This window comes from Armigeres subalbatus, chromosome 1, assembly GCF_024139115.2.
Source record: "Armigeres subalbatus isolate Guangzhou_Male chromosome 1, GZ_Asu_2, whole genome shotgun sequence".
NCBI lineage: Eukaryota > Metazoa > Arthropoda > Insecta > Diptera > Culicidae > Armigeres > Armigeres subalbatus.
Window position 1 is genome coordinate 273306627 of NC_085139.1, and position 12171 is coordinate 273318797.

A 12171-nucleotide genomic window follows, 5' to 3' on the forward strand; every position below is an offset into this window, starting at 1 on the left:
ATGGATGCGTCTGCCCGGTACAAAGCGAAGGGAGGATACCCGAGTGGCACACATGTTACATATCGATCTCAGTAGCTGATATATGACCAGTTTCAGTCAGAATTAAGTTGCTGCGCTGTAAGGCGAAAGGAAGGAAAAGGATTATTCATAAAAACGTCCATCCGTAACAACGTAAAGACAGAAGAAAATCCCTTCATTTTATCTAGCCCATCTGCCAGATATAATAAAAGATTTGAAGTAACAATTGAATTTTCGAAAACTATTTCCATGTATTCCGGGAGGCCTTGATTAGCCGTGCGGGACAATACGTGGCTGCCAAGCGTGGTACAACTTCTGGCCCGGTCTAGGAAATTTATCGATTAGAAATTTTCTTTACTTTTTTTGGAGAACTAAGTAATAAAAGTGGAAGCGCTGAATGAAAGTTATTGTTATCAATATTCCGCGAAATGGTACATTCCGCCCAAAGTCATTCGGCGAAAAGGTACAATTCGCCAAATATCGTACCGCGAAAAGGTACGTATCGCCAAATGTCATTCCGCGAAATCTTCAACAGCGAAAATGAATTCCGCGAAACGGTTTTCGGCGAAATAAATCTGTAATCGGCCTTTATTACAGTATATAGCCATCCCCCAATCCGGCGAAGGAACCGGTTCCGTATCCCGCTGGCGAAAGACATGTAGTTGGAAGCCGAATTTTTCGTCTGCTTCAATGTTCTCATGCAGCCGGGGTTGACTGTCGACGACCTTCGATGCGCGAGAGGTGGCCGATACGACGATCTTCGATGCGAGATAGGCCGATATTTGGAAGCATCCCGGGAGAAGACGCTGTTCTTCGGGATAGGAATAACGTGGCTGAGCAGAAATTCGTGGGAAAAGGCTTGGTCGGACCGAGGGGTTTCAAAGCGCGAGGGGGTTTCAAAACAGAGCTGTTTTCCGGATTTGACTTATGCGCCAACCTTGCGATTAACAAGGATGTCAGCACTGTATTTACGAGCCCGGTTAATCCGAGAGAGACACAGAGGGCAGGTTCTCAAGCCTATCAGATTCCCAAATTCAACCCACCATCAACCCGTTGATCCTTTGACGATGCTGGTCTCCTAGTGCGAGCGGATTTAGCATCACTCGATCTGCAGATTCATATAAGATAGCTCCGCTGAGCGCGTTCGATATCGGTGCACCTGCACCTCGTGTCGATCGTGTCTCAATCCGACAAACTGATGTGATCGTAGTGGAAGATCTTCTCGCTTCGCTTGAGCCCTGATACGGAAGACGATGACCGTTCGTTGCTACCACGACGCGTCGCTTTCGTGTAGTGGGGGTTACCATAGGGGTCGAATAGCACCACCGTGTCCGAAGATATCGGATTCTCACGACCTAGTGAGGTTTTTCGTAACGGTCACAGGGTTTCGCTCGCTGGTGGGTTCTGCGGTTCTGGTCGAAACGAAATTCTTCGCCCCGCGGCAAGAAACGAGAAGTCCAATTTTCAGATGTCGATTCGGTTGATTGGGACGCACGTGTACGGCAAGGGAAATCGTGATCCATGGGGATAGAGATCCAAGCAAAGAAAGCCACGTGGTTGCACACCAAGATTAACGTACACCCAAACCATTTGACCAAGATAATTTAATAACATTCGTGAGATCGTTGGTGGAAGTTAATCACTTTCTTACTTCTACCATAGATAGGCTGACCTTGTTCCTCCAACAAGCTCTCAAACCCTCGTCTGATTGTCTGTCTCGTTTTTAATTTTTAATTCTTTGTCCACATATTCGTCGCGGTCCTCAATATATTGGTCCCAAGCTCGAGTTTTGTGATCTGAGGTAGTATTTTGTAATAATTTTACAACGCCTGTATGACTATAGTTTACTACAAATTCAAATTCAAATTCACTCGGTTGCCGGAGTGAAAGTGAATATGCTGCTATAAAAGCTTGGGGGTAAATTCATTTAACAGCATTGGCTTGATTTTTTGACTGTTATATGGTGGTGACCGTTCATATCTACCAAGAGAAGAAAGGAAGGAGTGGTCTCTCTTATGATGTCACTCACCTTTTGTTTGATATCGGGAAACGTTCCACATGGGAGGTAGATATTCACGACGTTAATGAGAATGCTACTTTGGAGACGAACGTCTGGGAGTTCTCGCTTAACTGAAGTACGTCATACGGGATCTCTATAACGATCCCGATCGCCACGAAATGCGGTTAGCACGGATGTCGGTCCCTACCGTGCTAACCCAATTGTACTTGACCTTCAAGAAAACGATCTATGGAGGCTGGTAAGATACACCGGGGGGGCTTCTGTCCTGGGTGAACATTCGTTGGTGAATAGCTCCAGGTTGGGCAGGTCATTCCAAAGGCCGTTATTGTTCCAAATCCACTGAAGTCATAGTTTGACCTTCAGTGGAAGCCTAGGGGTCGGGAAGGAGGCTACAAAGTTGCTTTGGTCCGTTTCCGATACAGTGATGTTGTTGATTGCGTATCAGTTGCACCAGCTGGTCAGAAGGGAAGAAAGCGTTTCAGGACACGAAGTGGTTACTTTCCTAGGTTTAGGGTGCTACTGCTGGCGGGAGTATCTTGGGTGGTCAAGTCTAGGTGATCTTTGAATCCATAGACTGGGTCGACACGTGGGGCTGGACTACATTATGAGAGATTTGGATATATGAATTGATACATGAATTGAAGTGAGCGGGGAGACTGGGACGCTGGGTATTCTCGCTGTAATACTTGGATTTACATGCATAAGCGATTGTCTCTAAATTAAATCCATTCCTCAAGATTCCCATCAAACTCGGGAATCATCATTTCTGGATGGCGGATCGCTTGAGCACCACTGCTTATTGGGTTGGGTACTGTCGCACGAACAGACTGAATAGGATTCCCACGTTGTGGTAACTTTCCAACCAATGCTGATTTCAACTCTTCGTACATATTTTGAAAGGACACTCGCTCCTCCGAAATATCTTCTCCGGAGGGGTCCTCCAGGATTTCTATATCGTCCTGTACTTTCAAAAATTGTTTCCATAACTCATCTAACATCTCAATCCGTATAAGCAGTTGGTTAGTTTGTTGTTGTGTGAAATTCATATCAAAATTTCTAATCACGGATGCGGAGCCTAGAATGGTGTTTATACGCCGTTTCAAACCTGTCAGCTTTGAAGTCACACTTTGAACTACCCTTGCCTTTGGAGCCATTGCACTATTACCGATTTGAGATACCCTTTGCACTAACCTTTTGTCTGATCGATACATAACTTGCGAATGGCGTTCTCCGATGAGAATCCCCGACACGATGAAACGATGTCCTTATGGCTCACTGAATGTATGCGACGATTCGATAGATTATCCGGCGAGGCCAGGAAACCCGGGTTTCGGCACCACTTTATATTTTGGAGGAGTAGATGACGATGAGCTGTGGTTTCTTCTGTGTTCAAAATCCAGGTGTCGTTTTTTTCGGTCTAAATTCGTCTTGACCTGGCAACTTAAAACTAATACTACTTCAATATTTTTAGATATAATAGTTCATATAGAATGTCACTAAACTACTGGCAATTCTACCGGAAAAGTTTTGACGCAGTTTTGGTTGTTTGTAGTGGTGCAAATAGGGCGTTATAAGAGGGTTTCCCAACATGAATAAAAATAATCAAACAGCATGACTTCGGCGTAGAACCATTAAACCCTTTTCTCCTACAGGAGGATTCTTTTCACCTCTAGGTAGGTGCAAATGTAATCGACATTCATCCTTTGCAGTTTGTTCTCAGTTCGGTATCTGGGACAGCCTCAGCTAGAGATGCCGTGCTACTCGTGCTCGTTGTTGCATTTGTAATGATATTTTGCACCTTCTATTCTCTGCGATCGGGTGGTTACCCTAGCAGTTCCCACCAACGATGTTAGTTCCTTTACTGCGGGTTACTGTTGGTCGATGCGGCCACACCACTTGGCGATCTGCGAGATTTTTCATCGTCAGCGCCGCATCGCCGGGGGGAGCTTGACATTGTTGGCCTACGCCAACGATGGTCCAGCCCCTCGAGAGGTCCGGACAGGATCGACACGTTCGATCAGCACCCGTACATCATCCTGTTGTTTGTGGCATCTTGCCATGCATCCCCGCCGAAGCTGACACAGCTTATCATAGCACCAGGAGAATACAATCGGCTCCAGCAACCAGGGACCAAATAGATCGACATCCAGGAAAGACCGCCCTGTAAACAAAGAGAAAAACCATTAAAATCGAAACAAATCAAATCTTTCATGGAAACGTAATGCCTTAGCAGCCACCGAAAAGCACTAAGTTCAGTAACAAAACACGCGCGGGAGTACTGACCAGGGGCTTGGGTCGCCACAAGTCCTTTGTGTCCAGGAAAACGCACTTATTCTTCAAAAGTAGGCCCCAAGAAGCTCGTCCACCTTTTCACTAAGGTCCGACCGAAGCACTCGACTATAACACCACCAAAATTTCCACCGCGAAAGGGTAATTGCCACCGCAATAAATTTATTTCCCACCGTGATAAAAAGCGAACAACAACACCGAGATCGACCGTACGTCCGTTTGACTTGGTATATTATTTGGAACTGATTTAGAAGTTTGTAATATTGTATCTCCTACCTACTCAGCAGTCCACAGGCGGTGGACGCTGCTCAATATGCGCTCTTCTCAGCGCTCTCGCATGAAAGCAATACTAATTGAAATGTAGTTCAACAAATGGGGTAGTGTATGGGCATATTAATTAATGGAAAATATCTTATAACAATTTTGTTTGGTTATTGTCGGGTCCGGCTCCAACATTCCGGCCACCTTGGAACATGTAGGGGTTCCAACAATACAGCGTTGGATGAATTCATGTGTAGTTTTGGATGGTTGTGGTTGTTGAAGAGATCAGTTCAGTGATCGCTCCGCCGTAGATCCTCGCAGTTGACCGGGAACAAAAAAGAAGACCAGGTAGATCGAACGACTTGGCTTGAAAGGAATGGAACTGCAATTACCTGTGCTAAGCGCAGGTGCGCTTCGAGCAAGTTCTCCCTTGCGGGTTGCTCTACCTGGAACGACGGTTTCAGATGCTTGGATCCGGTGACGGCAATAGAACGATCTTGGCTACGGCACGAACGATGTCCTTTCCTGGGGCAGTGCGTAGAGTTACGACGCGGACGACCCCGTCCTTACCCGGGTGCAGCTTCATAATACGCCCGAGTGGCCAGCTAGCAGGAGGGATGTTGTCTTCCTTCACGACGACGATGCGGCCCACCTCAACGGTGACCGGGGGATTGCAGCCTTTTGTTGCCCGTGACTGTAGCTGTTGAAGGTACTCCGGGTACCAGCGGGCCCAGATGTTCTGAAGATGCTTCTGAACCACATCGTAAACTTCCAGACGGTTGTCAGGAATCCCTCGAAAATCAGCATCGGGTACCGCTTGAAGGTTGGCCCCGACGAGAAAATGTCCTGGAGTTAGGACCTCCAGATCGGACGGTTCACTTGGCATCGGAGTCAGCGGACGGGAATTGAGGCACATTTCGACCTGTGCCAGTAGAGTCAACATCTGTTCATAGGCAATGTTAGTGTTGCCTACTATTTTCAGGAGGTGCTTCTTTGCTGACTTGACGGCAGCCTCCCAAAGCCCGCCAAAGTGCGGTGCACGTGGCGGAATCAACTTCCACCGAATCTCGTTCTCCGCACACCAATTGAAGATCCGATCCCGATCGTTGTTGTCCACCTTCAGCATCTGGTAGATACGGTTGAGTGCGTGTGACGCACCCTTGAAAGTTGTCGCATTGTCCGAGTGCAGCTCAGCGATTCTTCCTCTTCGAGCAACCACACGACGGAGGGCTGCCAGGAAAGCAGCTGTAGTGAGGTCGCTAACAAGCTTGATGTGGACGGCTCTCGTGGCGAAGCAAACGAAGATTGCCACGTAAGCCTTGGTTGGAGCATGATTGCGGACGGTTGCCTTCAACAGGAATGGTCCACAGTAGTCGACTCCACAGACGGAGAACGGACGAGTTGGAGAGACTCGCGATGCCGGAAGATCTGCTGTGCTCTGCTGGACTAGTGTGGGCTTGCTACGAAAGCAAGTGTGGCAATGGTGGAAAACGGATTTGGACAAATTTCTGCCGCCAAGAATCCAAAACTTCTGGCGCAGTGTGGCTAGCAGGAGTTGCGGCCCTGCGTGCAGTAGCTTCAAGTGAAAGAAACTAGCCAGCAGAGTCGACAGCGGGTGTTTGGCAGAGAGTACGATAGGATGCTTGACGTAATCGGAGACCGGCCACCGACGCGAATAATGTGATCTTCGTCGATGTATGGCTTCAGCCACTTCATGGCGGATGATTTGATGACTGGTTCACCGCTCGATAGGTGAGAGATCTCTGCAGGAAACGATTGTTGTTGAGCTAGCCGACACAGATGAAGTTCAGCACGTTGCAATTCGTCGGTGGAGACTGGAGAAACGGTATCGTTGCGAATACTGAGTTGGTGGTAGCTGTCTGCTTCCGTTCGACGCAGTACTGCGCGTGCTCGCAAGGATTGCAGGTATCGTAAACAGAAAGCAGTAACGCGACGAAGCTTGGAGAAACTGGAGTAACGTGCAAACAGATTGTCATGGAACTCGTTCTGTAAGACGCTCATCGTAACGTATGACACATTGCGTTCTTCGGTGATAGTCTCTGCTTCTTCGTCGGTGGGAATGAGATTCGGCCAGTGATCTGAATCGAGTGATAACCAGATTGGGCCGTTCCACCAGCGCTTGCATTGTAGCATGTCGACAGGGCTGAGTCCACGTGAAATATCGTCAGCGGGGTTGTCGAGACCGGATACGTGCTTCCAGTGACTGACATCGGTCGAGTGTTGGATTTGTGACACTCGGTTCGCTACGAAAGCCTTCCAACGGCTTGGAGGAGATCGTAGCCAATGGAGAACGGTAGTGGAGTCCGTCCAAAAATAAGCGGGTGGTGACATCTTCAAGGCAAAAACCACCTTCTCGAATAGCTGCGTTGATAGTCGTGCAGCACAGAGTTCCAGCCGGGCGATGGAATGTCGACTGGATAACGGCGCGACCTTTGATTTTGCCGTCAGTAGCTGAACAGATACTCCGCCACTGGTTTCTGCTCGTACGTAGCAACAGGATCCGTAAGCTCCTTGAGAGGCGTCGGCGAAGAAGTGGAGTTTGGTTATTGTCGGGTCCGGCTCCAACATTCCGGCCACCTTGGAACATGTAGGGGTTCCAACAATACAGCGTTGGATGAATTCATGTGTAGTTTTGGATGGTTGTGGTTGTTGAAGACATCAGTTCAGTGATCGCTCCGCCGTAGATCCTCGCAGTTGACCGGGAACAAAAAAGAAGACCAGGTAGATCGCACGATCCGGCTCGAAGGACCGAAAAATGTCCGAGCGCGAACTTTCCGGTAATCGAAGGACTGCCTACAACAAATATATAGCCCAGGATTACTCAGCATCATCAAAATCACCCCACACAAACCAAAAAACGACTCTACGACACTACCCATAATTCCATTACCCATACTGCCGTAATCTGGAAAAGTGATGTAACAGCCATTTTACAACATGCATGTTTTCCATTTTTCTGTTAAAGAACTCGATGAGTAGTACTCGTTAACACCATTTTTGGAAAATGGCGTATACGTCACTTTTTCAGATTACGGCAGCATAATGCCATTACCCCGAAGGCCACTACCCCGAGCGCCACAACCCCGAATGAGTCACTACCCCGAATGCCATTATCCGTAATGGGACACTACCCCGAATGAGCTAGTACCCCTAATTAGTCATTATTTCAAGATTATAGGGTAAATCACTACTTGGGCCTATGGACCCGGTTCCCGGCTCACTGCACAGAAAACTAATGATTTATACTGTTTGAAAGCCATAGGTTCATGATTGATGATTTTTAAATAGTCTCCCATTTATTTTTCACAATACTCAATATTTTTCAACCACCTGTTTTACTCCTAATTGATCCAATTGTAGAAAATAGAAATGTAGATTTCAAAATTTCGCTCTCCGATGCCACACCACTGAGCCGGAGTGATTCTTTCCACTTTTACAAAACGGTATCATCAAATAAACACCTACCTGAAAATCGTCACAGTGCTCGATACAACTATTGCTTGAAGCTGTTAATCACCACACCATAATTCTAAACACACGCGCTTCATTTCTTCCTAATTTTTCGTTTCACTAGAACTTATTTAAACACATGAGAATACATTTTAAAATGTATCCTCGAATCGAACAAAAAATCACCTCGGCCCAAGAACTTCTTGCCGCACCGTGCTGCCAAAAGGCCAGGAGTATGAAAATGATCATTCATTGTTAATAGGAAAAATGTCTAATACGTTGACGCTATCATGTTATTTATAATTCTCTCGATTTCAAAAGGTGAAAAAAATATTGTTTTTAAGTATTTGAAAGAAATTTGGATGAGTAAATATATCTTCTCAACCAAATAAAAATGATTATACCATCTGGCATCTTGTTGTCGTGGAACGTGCATATTTTTGTTTATGTCGCATTTTCTACCGTCCCGAGAGAGAAAGAGAGTAATAAGTTGAGAGATTGAGCGAAATTTTGCTTAGGCCGGGAACTGGTTTGGAAGTGGGCCGGAAATTAAATCGCTATGACTGAAATGAGTGCTGCACCTCGTTAATTAAAATCAAATAAAAGCTTTTTTGAACGATATTTAGCACGGATAGCTATTTTTTTAATCAGAAGTGAACCTCAATGCAGTATTATACAGCCCACAAAATTCAGGAAAAGTTGCTTCCTGTCATAAAAATCAATTAAATAATGCAGTCATATGCAAGTTAGGCCGGGAATGGGGTAAGAAACCCTACTTGATGTTACTCAATAAAAGTTTTTTCATAATTCATATGAATGAACAATAATTGGAACTGAAACTGTTTCAATGCAGTATGGAACTAAGTATTCTTACTCCGTAAGATCCCGTTCCACTTCGTATGGCACTCTTCAAGAGTCCTGAAGGGCAGGGGAGATTATGCAACACGTTTTCACGCACAACACGTCAGCATGGCTACTAGGGCAACAAGGTAGAAGTTGTTCCTTGGTCGCTGTAGTAAAAGCAACGGATTCTGGATGAAGCGTGATCTAAATCTCGGATCGACGAAAGGGTGAATGGGTGAGTAAGAGTGAGTGAGTGATTAAGTGAGTGAGTAAGAGTGAGTGTGTGAGTGAGCGAGTAAAAGTTAGTGAGCGAGCGAGTAAGAATGAGTGAGTAAGAGTGAGTGAGTAAGAGTGACCGATAAAGAGAGAGCGAATGATTGAGAGTAAATGAGTGAGTAAAATTGGATGAGTGAGTAAGAGTGGTTAAGTGAGTAAGAGTGGGTGAGAGAATGAGAGTGGCTGAATGAGTAATAATTAGTGAGACAGAGGAAGTAATTGAGTGAGAGGATTTGTGTATGAGAGTGAGAGAAATGGAGATCTTGTTTGTCTTCGGGAAGTTGCGTTGACTTAAAGAAGGCATCATCTCGTTTCGCCTTCTAACGAGCAGACGTTACTTTCAAAAAGGTAGTATATCCTCTGTGTGCCTTATCGAGGTATAAGCACAGAGAACAGACGTTGAAGCTACACTCGCCATGTTGTGATAACTTTTTACTGTTCATTTTGAAATAACTTTGGAATGTCGCCGTTATCCCGTGCATAATCAGCGCTAGCGTCATCAAAAAATGCCACTGTGCGCTAGTGTTGTTATGCATGCAAGAGCATACTAGCGCCATCGTGTTGTCAAAATGAGATTATGAGTTGCAATGTCGACGTCGATGGCGTTGAGGTTCGGTGTGTTTCTTTACACATGTTTTGCAAGAAATTTTGTTCGAGCCTCCATGTCTGTTCTCTGTGGTATAAGCACGTTCATTAAAAGGAGGTATCATCTCCTCAGTCTGCATTATACCGGGCAAACGCGTTCATTTAAACAAGGCTTAATTTCCTCTGTGTGCCTTATACCAGGCAAACACGTCCATTTAAGGAAGGCATCCTCTCCTCTGTCTGTCTTATACCGGGCAAACGCGTCCATTTTAAAAAGTCATCCTCTCCTCTGTCTGTCTTATACCCGGCAAACGCGTCCATTCAAAAAAGTCATCATCTTCTCTGCCTGCCTTATACCGGGCAAACGCGTCCATTTAAGGAAGGCATCCTCTTCTCTGTCTGTCTTATACCGGGCAAACACGTCAATTTAAAGTAGGCATCATCTCCCCTGTCTGCCTTCTACCGGGCAAACGCGTTTATTAAAAAAACCCAACTTAATTCACCGAGTGGTGATACTGACTTTCTCGCATTTAGCCAAGACACCAACCTTATATGGCGTTGATGTGGTTCGATGTACCATTTTCTTCATAACTTTCAAACGCAATGATCAACTAGACTTTGCCCTCTGTCGAATGAAATTTGTTGCGGGAAAATCGGTTAAGAATTACTATATGAAAAGTTTTCTAATGTTTTTCTTAGCTAGTGCACACACATACACACATACATACACACGGACAGACAGACATTTGCTCAGCTCTTCAAGCTGAGTCGATTGGTATATAACACTATTGGTCTCCGAGGCTTCTATAAAAAGCTCGTTTTCGGAGTGAAATGATATGACGGGGTAATTGTCTTTCGGAGTAATGGATTTCGGTGCAGTGTCCCATTCGGGGTGATGGTTTTCGGGGTACTATCCCATTCGGGGTAGTGGCCTTCGGGGTAATGGCATTCGGGTAGTGGGGTGGAGCCCTAAAAAACATCTGTTCGCCGAACCACCTTGGGACATCTATAGATCAGCTAACGTAAGAACAAAACTGAAAAACCACCCGTATCCTTTGCCTTACCCAACGAATCAAAACGTAACCACCATGTCCCGCACGGGATCGCAAACCAAACTATACTATCAATAAAGAAAATTATAGCCAACCCACGTCACCGACCGCCTTCCGCCGGTACAAACACCCTACACATTGTAAACACTTACCAGAAACACTATGGCTCTTGTTTCCTTTCCTTATGCGATTGAATCCGTTTTCTGCGAAACGCCACGGACACTAGACAGCCCAACCGAAACCATTTTAGCTGTAAAATAGCTTTTTTTCCTCCTTTCTGGCATTTTCTGAGCTCGCAACACACTCGGTCGTAAATCTCGCGGATTGACAGGCAAAAGCAAACAAGTAAAACCGGAAAGCCACTTGTCAGGCAGAAAATTTTTCGTGCTTCGGTCTTATCAAGATAGTAATGACACAGAATAGAGAGGCGGGTTTTTTGACACCTCATAGAAAATTAAATTGTTTTAAAATTATCAATTAAGTGCAACCAGATGATCATAAAGGGTTCTCCTATGAATCAAATTAGGCAAACAGCAGACCGATTTCCATAGCCATATAGGAAGTCTCTCACATCAACTGACCATAAGTTATAAATAAGTAGTTAATCTCCTTGGTTTAACGAAAGCCTGTGAACCCAAATACCAACTAATTAACCAATTTTATAAGAGTAAATAATTAGGCGCGACCCCACGGTTGGGCGCGAAGGGTACGGTTTCTTCAAAGCCCCGCCCTATCTTAATCACAGTGATGAACTCTTTAGATATTAAGAAAAATCACTTAAACAAAGATTAAAAAAAATCAGCCATCTGGTTAAAATTGAAAAAAAAGAGGTAAAACAAGGGAAAGCAAGCAACGTCTTTACAATTGAACCGTTTGTTTGAAAAACTGCATATGTAACATTTTTGGCCAAAATGAGATTTTTATATATTCTGAATCCTCTTCCAAAAATACGTATTCTGGCAAAAAATGTATGAAATTTTTTTCGTTTGTTTGAGAAACTACATAAGTCCACGCACTTTGAAGAGCAATTATGGAGTACTGCTTACAGTTTTTGCACTGGAAGTGCCTCAGGGTGTTGAGTTTTGCCAAAAACTATTGATCTGTATCGAAGAAATCAGAAGGTTCGGTGCCAATTTGTCCAAAAACAGTTTTTTGTTGTTTTCTCGAAATTGTGTAAAATGGACTTATGCAGTTTCTCAAACAAATGATTCAATTACAAGTCTTGTCTCAGGTCATGATGCCATACACCCACATCATTATAATGAAGCGTGCTGTTTTTCAGAAGAACAATAAGAAAATATGTCAACCAAACGCGGATCCTTTAATACGGTATTTAAAAATGTAGATTCCTCAAAT

The 12171-nt window shown here is 44.9% G+C and overlaps 2 protein-coding genes across 3 annotated transcripts in view; one reads left to right on the forward strand and one right to left on the reverse strand.

The window, feature by feature from the left end:
• The window catches only part of LOC134207619 (facilitated trehalose transporter Tret1), a 106688-nt gene that overhangs the window by 13935 nt on the left and 80582 nt on the right, over positions 1–12171 (forward strand). The window lies entirely within an intron of this gene.
• Positions 4000–7177, reverse strand: LOC134207342 (uncharacterized). Its single transcript, XM_062683063.1, has 3 exons — positions 6186–7177; positions 5159–6048; positions 4000–4199 (listed from the first exon to the last, which is right to left on the reverse strand). Exons 1-3 carry the CDS (start codon positions 7175–7177, stop codon positions 4000–4002), a joined length of 2082 nt encoding a protein of 693 aa, XP_062539047.1.

Coding starts and splice junctions, on each gene's coding strand:
- LOC134207342 (XM_062683063.1), bottom strand. CDS start 7,177: ATGTTGGAGCCGGACCCGACAATAACCAAACTCCACTTCTTCGCCGAC. Junction 6,049..6,185: donor ACCCGCTGTCGACTCTGCTG/GCTAGTTTCTTT, acceptor TTGCTTTCGTAG/CAAGCCCACACTAGTCCAGC. Junction 4,200..5,158: donor TATTATGAAGCTGCACCCGG/GTAAGGACGGGG, acceptor CTTTGTTTACAG/GGCGGTCTTTCCTGGATGTC.